At 42.5% G+C, this 15,643-nt stretch overlaps 1 protein-coding gene across 1 annotated transcript in view; it reads right to left on the reverse strand.

Annotated features, from left to right (window-relative positions):
* ITGA8 (integrin subunit alpha 8) overlaps nucleotides 1-15,643 on the reverse strand; it is a 238,366-nt gene that overhangs the window by 58,119 nt on the left and 164,604 nt on the right. Inside the window, exons 20-22 of the mRNA XM_089666320.1 lie at nucleotides 10,441-10,588; nucleotides 7,495-7,587; nucleotides 6,323-6,399 (exon numbers count right to left, since the gene is read on the reverse strand). Coding sequence (XP_089522446.1) covers nucleotides 6,323-6,399; nucleotides 7,495-7,587; nucleotides 10,441-10,588 — 318 coding nt within the window. The remainder of the gene's footprint in view (nucleotides 1-6,322; nucleotides 6,400-7,494; nucleotides 7,588-10,440; nucleotides 10,589-15,643) is intronic.

The raw sequence follows: 15,643 nt of genomic DNA on the forward strand, positions 1-15,643 counted from the left end.
ACAGCAAGAGCCACCTGCATCCTACCAATGAAAGACACTAGACAGCAAGAGCCACCTACATCCTAGCAATGAAAGACACTAGACAGCAAGAGCCACCTACATCCTAGCAATGAAAGACACTAGACAGCAAGAGCCACCTACATCCTACCAATGAAAGACACTAGGCATCAAGAGCCACCTACATCCTACCAATGAAAGACACTAGACAGCAAGAGCCACTTACATCCTACCAATGAAAGACACTAGACATCAAGAGCCACCTGCATCCTACCAATGAAAGACACTAGACGGCAAGAGCCACCTGCATCCTACCAATGAAAGACACTAGACAGCAAGAGCCACCTGCATCCTACCAATGAAAGACACTAGACAGCAAGAGCCACCTGCATCCTACCAATGAAAGACACTAGACAGCAAGAGCCACCTGCATCCTACCAATGAAAGACACTAGACAGCAAGAGCCACCTACATCCTAGCAATGAAAGACACTAGACAGCAAGAGCCACCTACATCCTAGCAATGAAAGACACTAGACAGCAAGAGCCACCTACATCCTACCAATGAAAGACACTAGGCAGCAAGAGCCACCTACATCCTACCAATGAAAGACACTAGACGGCAAGAGCCACTTACATCCTACCAATGAAAGACACTAGACAGCAAGAGCCACCTGCATCCTACCAATGAAAGACACTAGACGGCAAGAGCCACTTGCATCCTACCAATGAAAGACACTAGACAGCGAGAGCCACCTGCATCCTACCAATGAAAGACACTAGACGGCAAGAGCCACCTGCATCCTACCAATGAAAAACACTAGACAGCGAGAGCCACCTGCATCCTACCAATGAAAGACACTAGACGGCAAGAGCCACCTGCATCCTACCAATGAAAGACACTAGACAGCGAGAGCCACCTGCATCCTAGCAATGAAAGACACTAGACAGCAAGAGCCACCTGCATCCCAGCAATGAAAGACACTAGACAGCGAGAGCCACCTGCATCCTACCAATGAAAGACACTAGACAGCAAGAGCCACCTGCATCCTACCAATGAAAGACACTAGACAGCAAGAGCCACCTACATCCTAGCAATGAAAGACACTAGACAGCAAGAGCCACCTACATCCTACCAATGAAAGACACTAGGCAGCAAGAGCCACCTACATCCTACCAATGAAAGACACTAGACGGCAAGAGCCACTTACATCCTACCAATGAAAGACACTAGACAGCAAGAGCCACCTGCATCCTACCAATGAAAGACACTAGACGGCAAGAGCCACTTACATCCTACCAATGAAAGACACTAGACGGCAAGAGCCACCTGCATCCTACCAATGAAAGACACTAGACGGCAAGAGCCACCTGCATCCTACCAATGAAAGACACTAGACAGCAAGAGCCACCTGCATCCTACCAATGAAAGACACTAGACGGCAAGAGCCACCTGCATCCTACCAATGAAAGACACTAGAGAGCAAGAGCCACCTGCATCCTACCAATGAAAGACACTTGCATGCTAGCAATAAAAGATGCAGGACAGCAAGGGCTGCCTACATCCTAGGAACAAATGATGCTAGGCAGCAAAAGCTACCTGCATCCTAGCAATGAAGGATATTAAGACAGGAAGAGCCACCTGCATCCTAGCAACAAAGGACAATAGACATCAAGAGCCATGTGCAACCAAAATTTAGCAATGAAGGACTCTAATCGGCAAGAAGTACCTACATCAATGAAGGTGGCAAAAGTCAATTGAATCCTAGCATTGAAGGGTGCAGGGTCACCTTAAAGCGGAGCTCCACCCAAAAGGGGAAGTTCTGCTTTAAGGACTGCTCCCCCTCTCCCCATTAAGGACTGGCATTTTGGGGGGCAGGTACCCGAATTTGACAGGTACCCGCTCCCACTTCCGGTCCTATTGCCTAGGTGATCGGAAACGGAAGGTCTCTTCCCTCCCTTCCTCCCTGTAGTATTTTGGGACACGTGACAGGTCCCAGAAGACTACAGGACCATTCATGAAGTGCAGCACTACTCGCGCATGTGCAGTGGGTACCCGGCTGTGAAGCCACAAGCAGTGACAGCCGGGTACCCACACTGAAGATGCCGGCCCCCAGAAATACAGGACGGCTGGTGAAATGGACTGCGGGGGACACAACATGGGACTGAGGGACAGGTAAGTGGCAGTTTTTGTAGCTGCTGACTTTTACTTTTTGACAGGATGAGTATTTTAAAGTACTTACTTGCAGTGTCTTCCTTTCCATTACTGATTTTATTCACTTTTAATGGTCATGGGCTAGAAATATTGACTAGTCAATTCCTTAGCACAGCCCCGGCCTCCTCACACATCATAGCCATCTCCTTTTCTGGGAATGTCTAAATACTGTGTGTTAGCCTAGCTCCCTGGCCCATCCCCTAACATCCCTAAGGCCCTGTTCACACCTGAGCATTTTGTAGCTTGTAGCTCAAAGCTCAAAAATGCTTAACAAGCAAAAAACTATTATTTTCAATAGCCCTTGTTCACATCTGAGTGTTCTGTCGCTTGTAGCAAAACGCCTGTCGCTCAAAATAAGTACATAAGCTTCTTTTCAGGCAGAATTGAGTGTTTTTGTCTCTATGGACTGAAAAGCAGGACATGAGCATTTTCGTGCATTTTTTTTTCAAACGTTTTGATGTCTGTTTTCTGCTCAAACAGCATCTCTCCACTACTTTTTCAGCAGCACTCCAAACGCCTAGTTGAAAAATGCCTGACAAAAAAAAGCTGCAAAAACATGCAATTCTGCTCCAAAAAACGCTTGAAAGAAAGTTTGAAAAAACGCTTGATAACGTGACATGGGAGTGTAGCTTTAATATTCTTTTGTTCAGCTGCTGGGGCAGGAATGAAGGGGAATGTAACAGAGAGTGTCACATAAAACATAAGTACGGTAATGGCAAAACGATTTCTTTTAGTTTTGGGTAGAATGGAGGGATATTAAAACACGTCATATTTGTATTACTGTCTGTGTCCCCTCTTAGGGAGATTCACCCTCTCGATTTGTCCTGGAGTCTATTGTCACTGAGTATGAAAGTAAAAGAAAATGCCAAGTTTGAGTTGTCACCAGCACAGTAACAGAGGCTAAATCTTCTAACAGGGACACAGGGGCGGACTGACAACTCATGGGGCCCCCGGGCAATAGGGGATCTTGGGGCCCCTGTGTCCTTGCCCAAACTCAAAAAAGCCTATGAAAAAGGTACCAGGGGCATCTGATGGGGCCCCCTACTGACCTCGGGCAGTGCCCAAGATTCCAAATGGTCAGTCTGCCCCTGCAGAGACACTAGTTTTGTCTACCCTGGTGAATTCCAGGTTTTCCCTCACTTTGGAAGGATTTCCTCTTACAGGAAGTGAAGGAAAACCTCCCCAATGGGACAGAGATGACAAAAGGAACCCAATAGGGGTAAAAATCCTCCCTTACTCTATCTAGAATGAAAAAAAAAAGGTTTGGGCTATAGATTTACTTTAAGTGACAGCTTTGAGTCTGTTGGCGCTGCTGATATCACATCCAAGATGGTGGTGTCCAACAGCAGTCCAAGGGCTTTTGGATTCCTACATAAGGGAGGCTTTTACAGGTACATAGCATGCATGCAATTTCTCAAATGCACATATAATTTTATGGGAAGATTTTTGTTGAAATGAAAGCTCTAGCGACAGGACCTCTTTAAGGCTTCTGAGAATTAAAAGTCTTCTTATTTATGGATAAACCCAATAGGTGTGTGACTACTGAGACTCTGATGAAGACCTTAACTTTAAATGTTTGAATTTCCCCTCACTTTTGGTTTTGGTCACATGAACTGAGAAACTGAATCTCTCCAGTGGGGGCACAGACACCAAAAATAAAAAAACTTTACAGAGGGTCTAAAGCCAGCCATAGACAGGTTGAATCTCTGTCTTTTCAGCAGGGACTGGCTAAGATTCGATCCATGTATGGGCAGGCTGGATATACAGCCAGCTTGATGGATTTTACATGCGACTATTGCTAGCGACTATTGCTAGCGGCTATTGTAGCCCCTAACAGCAATCACTGTGTTCTCCCGAACACAATGGACACAATAGCCTCATGGTAGAGACTCCCCCATCTTCACTGACTGTGTTGAAGGGGAAATTGAGCAATTTTCTTTCCTGCAGGAAAAATAAAATAACTGTCTATGGCCGGCTTAACTCTTCCCTACTCTATTCAAAGCTTTAAAAAAAAATATGCCCTTTTCATATATCTTAAATAGAACAGTTTAGTACACCAGCATGCTCTGGTGTTCAGCCACAAGAGAAAGAACACAAGATCTGTCTAGAAGAAATGACAACTAATTAAAAATATAAAAGTCATAAGGAGAGAGGATACTTTTGGACAGACTTTAAAATAGTAGCTTATAATAGATACATATGTAAAAGCCTCCGCAGTTTCATTTTAAGGCAGAAGGAAGTTAGAAGGAGCTGACCTGAGCCCTAGTCCCCCTCCAGTAATAACACTGGTGGGAGTGGAGATCACCCTCATAAATCTTCCACTATTGACACAAAACATATGTAAAAAAAAAAACCCTCTAGTCACAAAGTGTATCTGCTCTTTTGGCCCCTTTGCTACTAACACGACTTCCTGCCCCCCTCTGTAGCACAGGTACATCCAAGCTGCGTCAGCCTCATTAATAACGTGTGAGATTTTCATGGGAGATGGATGATCTTTTTGCACTGGAAAAACATGGCTGAGATTATGACGTATGACTTCAAGGTCATCATGCTGTGATAATAACCCTTCTTTGTCACCACTTCCTTCCCTCCTGCACTTCCTTAAGATTTGCTTTTCTGCTATCTTGATAATGTTTGAAATTTCTTAATTCTTTTATCTCATTTTGTCAGATAAAGGTCACTCAGTTTACTAATGGGCTGCTATTGGGAAAATGCAGTGCCCTGCAAGGAGTCTGGCATGCTAAAGGGCAATCACAATGGTCAATTTTACTTTTATTCTATTTTTTAGATCTTATAAAAAAAATAGTAAATTTTATAATAAAAATAATCTATAAAAATCTATTTTAAAAAAAGTTGTTTTTTTAGTCCGAACCAATAAAATAAAAAATTGGAATACAAAAAACTTTACAAATTATGCCAAGCAAAATGTCAATCAATTTGACTAACGCCTCTTCTCTCTAATGTTGGCCATACACTATAAGAATCTTAAGCTAAATAGCATAAATAAATCCCTTCTGCCTGTATCTGTCCGAATACCTAAACAGTGGCTGCATCTGATTGGATTTTCATAGCAAAGGACGCTCCCTGCTGTTCAAATTTCAGCTAGAATCTCAGCAAACAGATTAAATTTGTAGGTATAGCCAGCTTAAAGTATAGCTAAAGATGAAACTTTTATTTATTTATTTGAGCAGAGTGTGGATGGATTTGAACCTGTCAGGTTTTAATGCTACCTATGCACCCCATGCCCCCCCTCCACTCCTTCCCTCACTGTTAGGGAGACTAACCCTCACTGTTTGCCTTGTCTAACGCAACAAAATTTAAAGTACAAGAAAAGTCCAAATTTTAGGTTGTCCCCATAACAGTAATAGAGGGAAGAAACTTCTAATGGTGACTCTAGTTCTGGTGACCTGGTGGGGGCCCAATGGACTCCAGGGATTTCCTCTCACTTCCTGTTTTGGCCATGGGACAAGAAGTGAAGATAAATTTCCCCAATGGGACACAGATGACAGAAAAGCTGACATGGGTTATAACCCTCCTTTACTCTATTCAAAATGAAATAAAGTCTTGCCTATAGTTCTACTTTAAGGATCACACCTCTTTAGAAAGTGCATTTAATTTGCCATATGGGTAAACTAATTAGACTTTTCCCTAACTTCCTAAATGCATTGTTAAAACACATTCACAGACACTGTTTCACAAGTAGTGTAAGACAAGCCGTAAATTATGAAATTGCTTGATTTCCCCATGAACACTGACCGACATTGACTCCTGTGGAGCTAATGGGTTCTCCCGACAGAGGGTGCCGTCCCTGCTGAAAGAACACTGATTTCTAGAGGCTATAGCCATTGGCAATAATCGCTTGCTGAATATCTGAAATGCTGGTTGTATCCAAACTGATTGATGAATCGACATTGGTACAATCAGCCTGCCCATAGATAGATCGAATTTTGACTGGTCCCTGCTGAACTGGCCAAGCTTTGAACCATCTTTGGCTGGCCTACTTCTATTATCCTATGGCTTTGTGTCACTGCCTCACCTCCTGCTAAAATAAACAGCAAATACTAGAAGCTATTGTAAATGGTGGTGTTTCTGCATGTATTTCAAGGCTTACCTTTTCACGTATAGACCAAAGTTGATGCTGTCTGCATTTTCTAACCTCTGCACATTAAATCTCAGGCCAAGTGAGAGCTAAAAGAGAAAAAAAGACCTGTAAGGTCATGATTTGTATGTAGCAGGTAGCTGTACCAGGTGTCCTCTGCAGGGCAGTACCAGGGGTGGACTGACAACTCATGGGCCCCCCGGGCAATAGGGGATCATGGGGCCCCTGTTTCCTTGCCCAAACTCAAAAAAGCCTATGAAAAAGATACCAGGGGCATCTCATGGGGCCCCCTACTGACCCCGGGCCCTCGGGCGGTGCCCGAGTTTCCAAATGGTCAGTCTGCCTCTGGGCAGTACACATGCATGGTTATAACACTAATATGAGTTTCCACACTGTCCAGGGAGAACCAATAAAGGCAATGGCGTGTGTTTACTAAAGGCAAATAGACTGCACTTTGCAAGTGCAGCTTCACCCATTTTCCTTAGTAAGTGTAAATGTGGTGAAGCTTCACTTTGTAAAGTATATCCAATCAGGTGCAAAGGAAAACAAAAAAACAGCATTCTGCTTGCATGATTGGATGATAGAAATCATCTCTGGGGAAAATAGTGCAACTGCACTTGCAAAGTCTACAGTCTATTTGCTTTTAGTAGATCAACCCCTCTGAGAATTCATGTTGAACCAATTAGACTTTAATCAGTTGAAATATGACTGCAATATATTACTACACTCTTGATTATTAGGCTATCTGGGCTAATAGGAAGCATCTGATTGTCTGCAGTGGACTACCAGAAATGTTTTGGTTAAGGAATGTTCATAAAGGAGGCCAAATGCACTGTAAATATTAATTTTCACAGATACATTATAGCTATAGTCGGCAATGCTGATCGAAAGAAAAAATTCCAACAGGCTGATTGGCTGATCAATAGATTGACTTGTGTATAACCAGCCTGCCAATACATAGATTGAAATTTGGCTGTTCCCTGCTGAACCAGCTGAATTTTAATCCTTGCATGGCCGGCTTAACAGGCAAGGTCACTCCTGGCTGTATGCCTGGATATCTATGTTCCTATGAAAATGTCTGTTGAGGCAAAGAAAACTTTCAGGGAGAATGCAACGTGTATACAAATATAAAACGGAGCCTCTACAGCATAACTCTGAGTGAGGCCCACTTGCTCAACACTTACATTGGTTCCGGCCACCATGGGGTTTCCAAGGTCGCATACTACCATCCGAGAGTCGTTTACCATTTTGTATTCACAGTTAAGTTGCCTCAGACCCTAAGGAAAAGAAACATGGGTGAATGAATTATTATGTGCTAATTTTACGTAGTGATGTCTATGCAGCACTTTCCTGGGTACACAGAACTGTTCACATCAATCCCTGAAGGAACTTAACTCTCTAATGCCCCCACCACAATCGTACACAGTCTTAAAGGGTCTGTTTTCCTGGAAACAGATCAAACTACTTGCATCAATTTAAGGCTGTTGTATGAAACTGGAGCACCCACAGGAAGCGTACATTAGCATTACATCCAAACTCCATGCAGATAGTATTCCTGGTGGGAAATGAAATAAGGAACCAAAGCTGCAATGCCACAATACTATCACTAATCCACTGCATTGCAATTAATCAACCACTTAAAGTGTATGTAATGTAGACCCAGCCAATGAACTTCTCTTATTTGTTTCTTTTTTTGGTGTATTACCTTATCTGGTTTGTTGGTTTGGTTTGTTGCATTAGCTGCATTTAGGCCAAAAACCTTCCACTAGTTGCTGCCTCCCTCCAACAAATACTTACCTGGACTGGTCCAGCACTGAGCCCATCTGCAGTAGCATTGGTTCTCTTTCTCCCCTCTCGCAGGCTCAGAGACAGCTTGGGGAGCCAATGGCTCCTGCTGTTGTCAGATTTTGTAAGGAGGGAGAAGGAGGTGGGACTGAGTGTGTCAACTCAGAGCCCAGAGCCCAGCATGGGAGGGAGCCCGCAGGTGTGTCACCATAGGAAGCAGCTTGCTGGGGGACACACACACCAAGTAGAGAAGTAGCCGAGAGTGCCGGCGGGGGACCCCTGGAGAGGAGGTTCAGGGGCATTCTGCAATATGCACAGAGCAGGTAAGTCAACATGTTTATTTAAAAAAAAAAAAAAAAAAAAATATATATATATACATACACACACAGTATACATATATATATATATATACACACACACATATACACATACATACATACACTCATCAGCCACTTTATTAGGTACACCTTGCTAGTGCCGGGTTGGACCTCCTTTGCCTTCAGAACTGCCTTCATTCTTCATGGTATGGATTCAACAAGGTGTTGGAAACATTCCTCAGAGATTTTGGTCCATATTGCCATGGGTTACTATTGCCTTTCTATCATCTCAAACTAGTCTGCCCATTTTCCTCTGACATCAACAAGTTGTTTTCGTCCACACAACTGCCACTCACTGGATATTTTCTCTTTTTTGGACCATTCTCTGTAAACCCTAGAGATGGTTGTGTGTGAAAATCCCATTAGATCAGCAGTTTTGGAAATACTCAGACCAGCCCATCTGGCACCAGCCACCATGCTTTCTTCCCTATTCTGATACTCGGGTTGAACTTCAGCAAGTCATCTTTTCCATGTCTAGATGCCTAAATGTACGGAGTTGCTGCCATGTGATTGGCTGATTAGGAATTTGTGTTACCAAGAAATTGAACAGGTGTGCCTAATAAAGTGGCCAGTGAGTGTAAATATCCTGTATAATAATAATAAATAATTTTGCACCCTCCCGGTTTAGTAAATCAACCCCGCAGAGTACAGAGGTGAGATTTATTGTTCCCTGAAAATTTAAAACTATAACCCTGTGATGTGGAATAAAGCCACATCTGGAATCAGATTCAACCTTTAAAATATCAGTATGGCGGAGAGGGTGAGCAGAGCATTCTCACATGTAGCCCATGTGTTTAGTCGGCGTCCTCAGCGGAGTTTATATCAATGCCTTTACAATCACTTTAAGGAGGGGGCTGTTTACCATATTTAAGCCTGTCTATTCTGTGCTGGAAAATTTCATTAACAGTGGTAAACTAGATGTGTACATTGCCTTTCTTAACATAGGCTTGTTCCTATATCTGTTTCCACATTGCAAGTGATTCCAAACAGTACAAGCTGCTAATAGAGTCCTACATATAAACCTGATCCAAAGAAACAACTAAAAAGGTAGGAAATATTTTCAAATAATTTTTTAGGTATGCTGTGTGAATGGGAACACATAACAAACATATAGTGGGGGGGTTTATTTCTGCAGAGTGTGTTCTCTGAAACCTAATTATTATCATCCAAAGTCCTAATCACAACCACTAACCCCTATCCATAAGTTATATTTGTACACTACTAACTCTTAACTCACTAGTAGAAAATTCTTCCATAACCCTAATACTAACTAAAAGTGTATTATACACCCAAAATCTATTTTTCAGCATGTCTGGCATCATGTCTCACTGTTTAGATTGTAAGCTCCGCAAGCAGAGCCCTCACATTCCTTCTGAACTGAAATGTATTGTAATTGTACTGTCTCCCTTATATTGTAAAGTGCTGCGCAAACTGTTGGCGGTATATAAATCCTGTATAATAATAATAATATACACTTTTCATAAGCAAATTTTTTTTGTTTGTTTTCTGACTCCATTGGGGTGGGCCATCCAGGAGGAAAAAATTAACAACTTTGCGATAAACCCAGAGTTGTGCTTTTCGTTATTTTTATTCACTCCCATTACCTCACAAAAAAAACCCACAAAAGATAACCGGATAAAATATATATTGGGTCACGCCATTGTACGGTCCTACACAGCAGGCTGCACCATTGTATGGTCTTTTACACGGTAAAGTTTTATTCGACACTCCCTAAACCTATCCTCTGCGTAAACTACAATATCCTTTGTTTTCCTAGCAGACAGGAAATTGCTGACAATGAGTTTTATCTTGAAAGAATAGGATATGATGTTTTACATTAACTGTCCTTGGCTTCCAGATGTCTGCTTGTAGTGTTCTGTGCCTTTCTGACACAGGGAATTAGCGGGTAGATTTTAATTCATCAGGTAGGTGATTCATTCAGATGGATTTGAACCATCAAGGACTTACCTCCACATGTCGCTCGATGCCTATATAATCTGCCTCTTCAGGTACACTGACGTGGAGTTCTGCCTCGTACGCCCCTTCGCCATCATTGCGTGCGTTTATGGTTAACAGGATGTGGTTTTCCTCTCCTATAATTAGCTGTTTTTTATCCCTATAAAAATCAGAATCACAATTAGGAAAGTACGTGCAAACAAAAAGTGTAAGATTAAAAGATGTCGCAGTGCTTTGAATGATCATTTCTTTTTTGTATCATAATGGGTTGGATTCACTAAAGGAAAGTAGACTGCACTTTGCAAGTGCAGTTGCGCTAATTTTCCCCAGAGCTTAGTGAATGTGGTGGAGCTTCACTTTGTAAAGAGTGCAAGGAAAATAAAAAACAGCAATTTTTTTTGCCTGTGCGTGATTGGATGATGGAAATCAGCGGGGACATATTTTTACCTTCTGACACAGCACTGGCACAAGTGCCTTTTCATGCATATATCCTGGAGAGGGGGGTAGTGGTGGGGCTCAAGGAGATCGGATTGTCCTGTCCACAGTCACTGATATAAAACTAATAGGGCCTTTTTGAGAAGACGCCATTTAAACCGTTGCTATGTTTTTTGACTGTGAGAAGGAATCAGATCACCTAGAAGAAAGCCATACTAACACAATGAGATTATACAAACAATACGCCTCTTGGAAACTGAGCCCAGGACTTCAGTACTGCAAGATTGCTAATCATATAGCACCTTTTTGTTTTCCTGATGAAGTGGGCCCAGCCACTGATCACACAGGTCCACTGCATTCAGGAAACACCCTTGCTAAGGGATAGGGTAAGGGAATATTGTTGGGGTGAGGTGTTGGGGGGGTTGTTTAGTTGTTAGGTGTTCAGGTAGGGTAGTATTAAGTGTTATAAGGAGGTTGAATTAGTGTAATGAACGTTCTCTTTATCTGCTAAAACTCTGGTCAGCTACATTATGCCCACCAGTCCTCCATGCTGGGTTCCCAACTGTGTGTCGAAAACTACCTGAGCCATGGAGCCATCGTGCCATCGTGTTGCTTGTACATTATGCCTCAATTAAACAGAAGGTATTACTTGGCATCACTTCTTTAGCACTCCCCTCCCAAAACAAACCTCAAAAGGTATGCTTCTACACCTTGGCTTTATGAACTACTGTCTGGGTGTACAAAGTTAAGGCAGTGCCATCTTAATAACATCATAGGTCCCTGGGCAAAGTACTGCACTGGGGCCCCCACCAGGGAGATGGTGATGCCATGGAAAACAGTGAGTGTGGCTAAATTATGCTACATATTGGGTGAAGCTTTTAGTCTGATTAGAAATATTTTTCGTTTTTTTTAAATTATTTTTACATTTTATTTACAACGCTGTTTGTGGGGGGGATCTTTGGTGAGTTATCAGTGGTCTAAACAGACCCCTGAATTCTCAGTTTTGAGACTGAGAAGCATTCCCCAGTTCCTTTCTGCAGCCTCATCTGCACTGCAGATGAATGAACAGGAGACAGGGGCTCTTGTTCATTCATAAACTGAATAACAGTTTACTAGGGTTCCGGAAATGGGTGATGGGTATCAATCACTCACTGTGTTCATTTAGAAATATGGGGAGGCATCCTGAATACGGAGAAGCTCACAGAGAGCCCAGGCAGCGGGGGAATCGAAAGTGGATAGGGGAGGATAATCATTGTGGCGGATGGGAGAAATGACTGGAACCAATCTTTCGTAGCTCTCCTGGCTTTTAGCTGTGTCAGTGAGAGCCACACAGAAGTTCGGTTCCTGTTATTTCCCCCACCCGCCACAGTGACTGCCCCCTGCTGTCCAAATGAGATCACCCCTGCTGGGGAGCAGGGAGACTGCAGGGGCCCCGTATGTACCTGTAGCCCCTGGGCAGTTTCCAACCCTGCATCCATAGCAAAAGTTGGCCATCATGCCACTAGGATAGAGTTAGCAGTATCACAGATTATAACACTGCTTCCCTTGTGAAAGTATGGAAGACACACTTTACATTTAAAGGAAAGAGAACGCTTTTAATTTATTAGTGATCTAAGCAGATCAAAGTAAATATCTATAGAGAAAAAAAAAGGAAACATATGGTAAATTCTCAAGTCCTCATGTTCTAATCCAGCAGGAGCTGCATCTTGAAGCTGCTTCTGTGCCTCTTAACACTATAGGGATCTACATGGCTCCATATCAAAGCACTGTCACATGCCTGCCTGGAATGCTGAGGGGGTGTGTCGAGGGACAAACTGTGCTTTGAAGTTGAAAGAGACAGGACTCCAATGTGATGGGGCTCTTCCTATTATTTCAGCACATGGCTATTTCAGGAGGAGAGACTTGAGAATTAATAAAACAAGACTATTTGCAGCATTTTGTATAGTTAATATGTTCTTTTTTCATGAGAAGGTTTGCTTTGATATTTACAAAGTATTAAATTATATTAGCCTGAATAGTGAGGCAGTAAGTATGAATGATCATGACGTTGCACCCTTAACAAGTATTGTATATTATGACTGAAGAATATACAGTGAGGAACAGAAGTATTTGAACACCCTGGGATTTTGCAAGTTCTCCCACTTAGAAATCATGGAGGGGTCTGAAATTCACATTGTAGGTGCATTCCCACTCTGAGAGACAGAATTTAAAAAAAAATTCAGGAAATCCCATTGTATGATTTTTAAAGACTTTATTTGTCTTGCACTGCTGAACATAAGTATTTGAACACCTAAGAAACAACAAGAATTCTGGACCTGAAGACCTGTTACTGTGCCTTTAAAAAGTCCACCTCTACTCCACTCATTAATCTAACTTAGTAGCACGTGTCTGAGCTCTTTAAAGACACCTGTCCACCCCACAGTCAGTCAGATGCCAACTACTACCATGGGCAAGACCAAAGAGCTGTCAAAAGACACCAGATACAAAATTGTAGACTTCCACAAGGCTGGAAAGGGCTACGGGGCAATTGCCAAGCAGCTTGGTGAAAATAAATCAACTGTTGGAGCAACTGTTAGAAAATGGAAGAGGCTAAAGACGACTGTGAGTCTCCCTCGGACTGGGGCTCCATGCAAGATCTCACCTTGTGGGGTATCACTGATGATAAGAAAGGTGAGGAATCAGCCCAGAACTAAAAGGGAGGAGCTGATCAATGACATAAAGAGAGCTGGGACCACAGTTTCAAAGGTCACTGTCGGTAGAACACTACGCCATCATGATTTCAAATCATGCATTGCAAGGAAGGTTCCCCTGCTCAAGTCATCACATGTCCAGGCCTGTCTGAAGTTTGCCAATGACCATCTGGATGATCCAGAGGAGGCATGGGAGAAAGTCATGTGGTCAGATGAGACAAAAGTAGAACTTTTTGGTCTAAACTTCACTCGTCGTGTTTGGAGGAAAATGGATGAGTTGCATCCCAAGAACACCATCCCTACTGTGAAGCATGGGGGTGGTAACATCATGCTTTGGGGGTGCTTTTCTGCGAAGGGGACAGGACGACTGCACTGTATTAAGGAGAGGATGAATGGGGCCATTTATTATGAGATTTTGAGCAACAACCTCCTTCCCTCAGTCAGAGCATTGAAGATGGGTCATGGCTGGGTCTTCTAACATGACAACGACCTGAAGCACACAGCCAGGATAACCAAGGAGTGGCTCCGTAATAAGCATATCAAGGTTCTGGAGTGGCCTAGCCAATCTCCAGACCTAAATCCAATAGAACATCTTTGGAGGGAGCTGAAACTCTGTGTTGCTCAGCGACAGCCCCGAAACCTGACAGATCTAGAGGAGATCTGTGTGGAGGAGTGGGCCAAAATCCCTGTTGCAGTGTGTGCAAACCTGGTCAAGAACTACAAGAAATGTTTGACCTCTGTAATTGCAAAGAAAGGCTTCTGTACCAAATATTAACACTGATTTTCTCAGGTGTTCAAATACTTATATTCAGCAGTGCAAGACACATAAATTCTTTAAAAATCATACAGTGTGATTTCCTGAATTTTTTTTTAAATTCTGTTTGTAGGTGGGAATGCACCTACAATGTGAATTTCAGACTCATCCATAATTTCTAAGTGGGAGAACTTGCAAAATCGCAGGGTGTTCAAATACTTCTGTTCCTCACTTTATATATATAAATCCTGTATAATAATAATAAATATATATATATATGTATTTTTTTTTTTGTGGGGGTAGCTCATGTGGGGGATCACCTTCCCTGGGAAAAAGGTAGTCCAGATAGCAGGGCTTTCTTAAAATCTGACTTGTCAGCATGCAAGCATCATAAACAAAAACAAAACAGAAAATAAACCCTCGCCATCCAGGCGCTAACACAGGAGATTCCTATGCAAACATTTCCCTTTCTTGTACAACACACACTTTCATCCACAGCTCACTCAGATATGGCTCTCTGAGTCCCAGGCCAAGAGCAATTTCTTGCTCCAGTCCTGCTTGATTTATACCACCTGCTGGTGGTCATCAGTGGACCACAAAATCTGGTCCAGAACCAACTTCTCCCAGATATGAACGCATGCAAGGTGACACAAAGTGTCCATCAATCACCTCACCTTTCATAATGTCACAATATATATATATATATATATATATATATATATATGAGATAAGGACACCTAGGAATAGTCCAGGCAAGTCTGTCCTGCACTTTTATTCAGCAAGGCAGTAGACACAGTTCAGCAATAGAGCAGCAATGCATTCTATCTCTGAATTAGTTGGATTTATCATACTGTATATAGATTGCTTTGTTAGCTGCCTGATTGTCCATTAACGTAGAACTATACGCAAAACTTTTTTTTTTCCATTTTGGATATAGCCAGGGAGGGTTATAATCCCTGTGTGATTTTTTTTTTGCCATGTGCTGTCCCATTGCAGAGATTTACCTTCACTTCCTGTCCCATAGCCAAACAGGAAGTGAGAAGAAATCCTTGCAAATTAAGGAAAATCCTTGGGGACCCCCAGGCCACCAGAACTAGTGTCCCTATTGGAAGATTTCCCACTATTCCTGTTCCGGAGACAAACCAAAATGTGATTTTCTTTTGCTTTCAATTTCAGTGATAGTAGTAAACAAGACAAAATAGAGGAGGATGAATTTCTCTAATGGGCACACAGACAGCAACAAAAACTGAAAGGCATTCTAATCCCTCTCCACTCTATCCGAAACGAAAAAAAAAATTGCCTTTAGTATAACTCTTCCTGCCGGCCGGATGCATAA

The sequence above is a fragment of the Staurois parvus genome, unplaced genomic scaffold (genome assembly GCF_062004578.1).
Source record: "Staurois parvus isolate SC_StPar_1 unplaced genomic scaffold, SC_StPar_1.0 ptg000051l, whole genome shotgun sequence".
Lineage (NCBI taxonomy): Eukaryota > Metazoa > Chordata > Amphibia > Anura > Ranidae > Staurois > Staurois parvus.